The sequence below is a fragment of the Hipposideros armiger genome, unplaced genomic scaffold, assembly GCF_001890085.2.
Source record: "Hipposideros armiger isolate ML-2016 unplaced genomic scaffold, ASM189008v1 scaffold_983, whole genome shotgun sequence".
Classification (NCBI taxonomy): Eukaryota; Metazoa; Chordata; class Mammalia; order Chiroptera; family Hipposideridae; genus Hipposideros; species Hipposideros armiger.
This window is the reverse complement of record NW_017732333.1, coordinates 325735-327083: the sequence shown is the minus strand read 5'-3', so window position 1 is coordinate 327083 and position 1349 is coordinate 325735. Positions and strand designations below refer to the sequence as shown.

The following is a 1349-nucleotide window of genomic DNA, read 5'->3' as shown; positions in this document are numbered from 1 at the left end:
CCAAGAGTTTTAATAACTTGTGTACCTCCTGCAAAACTTGGGGACACTCAGAAACTCAGTAACCTGGAAAAAGCCCAATCCACCACCTTAAATGTCATCTCCAGGAAATAGAAAACGTGCGATGGGGGGAGGGGCGCGGAGGGCAGAGGCCAGTGAAAGGAGGTTAGCAGGAAAAGCACAGTAAACAAGCGTAAGTTAGTTACAACATCTAAGACACTGCCTTGCATGCTCGTACTCATGAGTTTCTAGAGATGGGCACCCCTCTTCCCAGAACAGCAGGGAGCCCTCTGAGAAATGCAAATATCTCTTACAAAGGGGAACCACCAGGTTTTCAGAGCTTCTCTCACATCTGCTGCTTTTTCTAAAACAATATGCCGGAAGTAATCTCTATGTCAAAGGAGCATATTTTGTAGTGATAAATTCTGCTCCCCTTCAGGGGCTGGTGAAAAGTCCCCAAGGCCCATCACACCCTAAATGAGGAACTGGGGTAGATGGCGCTGGCCTGACTTGAGTGACAGGGAGAGGAAGCCCCCCCACCAGGCCCTCAGCCTCCCTCTCACTGGGCCCTTGTGTAACCTGACACCGTGCGATGGTTACGACCTCCAGATACCCAGCCAATTCTAAACTACCCAAAAGCTCGGAAAAGGAAACTTGGGAGAATTAGAAACTACAAGGGACAGGAAACACCCATTGAGCCCCACTGGCCAGGACCTGACCACAGCTGCTTTGTCTTGGCACCATGAACCGCAGTTTCCAGACCTTCTTCACTGGCCTCCACACCGGAGTCCCCCCAACCTATGAGATGCTGAAAGAGGAGCACGAGGTGGCCTTGCTGGGGGCGCCCCAGGGCTTGGGGCCCGTGACGTCCACCGTGGTCAACATTCGCAGCGAGACCGTCGTGCCTGACCACATCGTCTGGTCCCTGTTCAACACCCTCTTCTTTAACCCCTTCTGCCTGGGCTTTGCGGCATTTGCCTACTCCGTGAAGGTAGGGGGGTGCGTGGGGGCTTCTCCGGAGAATGTGTGTGAGCCCCCAGATCCTCCTGCAAGATGGCCCTTGGGGAGGGGAGTCGATGTGCGTTCGTGCGTCTGTGCGTTTGTGTGAGTGCGCATGTGCGTGTGTGCATGCATGTGTGTGTCTGTATGTGTGTGTGTGCGTTTGTGAGCGCGCATGTGTGTGTGCGTGCATGTGTGTGACTATGTGTCTGTATGTGTGTGTGTGCGTTTGTGTGTGCGTGCATGTGTGCGTACGTGTGTTTGTGAGTGCGCATGTGCGTGTGTGCGTGCATGTGTGTGTCCAAGTCATGACGAGGCTGCATGGGGTGCATGGGGATGGCCAGGGTCAGCCT

General features: G+C 54.0%; 1 protein-coding gene across 1 annotated transcript; it reads left to right on the top strand.

Moving 5' to 3' along the window:
* Positions 1-384: 384 nt before the first annotated feature.
* On the top strand, positions 385-1136 carry LOC109375633 (interferon-induced transmembrane protein 3). The gene has a single exon (XM_083287476.1). It carries the CDS (start codon positions 740-742, stop codon positions 1103-1105), a length of 366 nt encoding a protein of 121 aa, XP_083143602.1. The 5' UTR covers positions 385-739; the 3' UTR covers positions 1106-1136.
* The last annotated feature ends 213 nt before the right edge of the window (positions 1137-1349 follow it).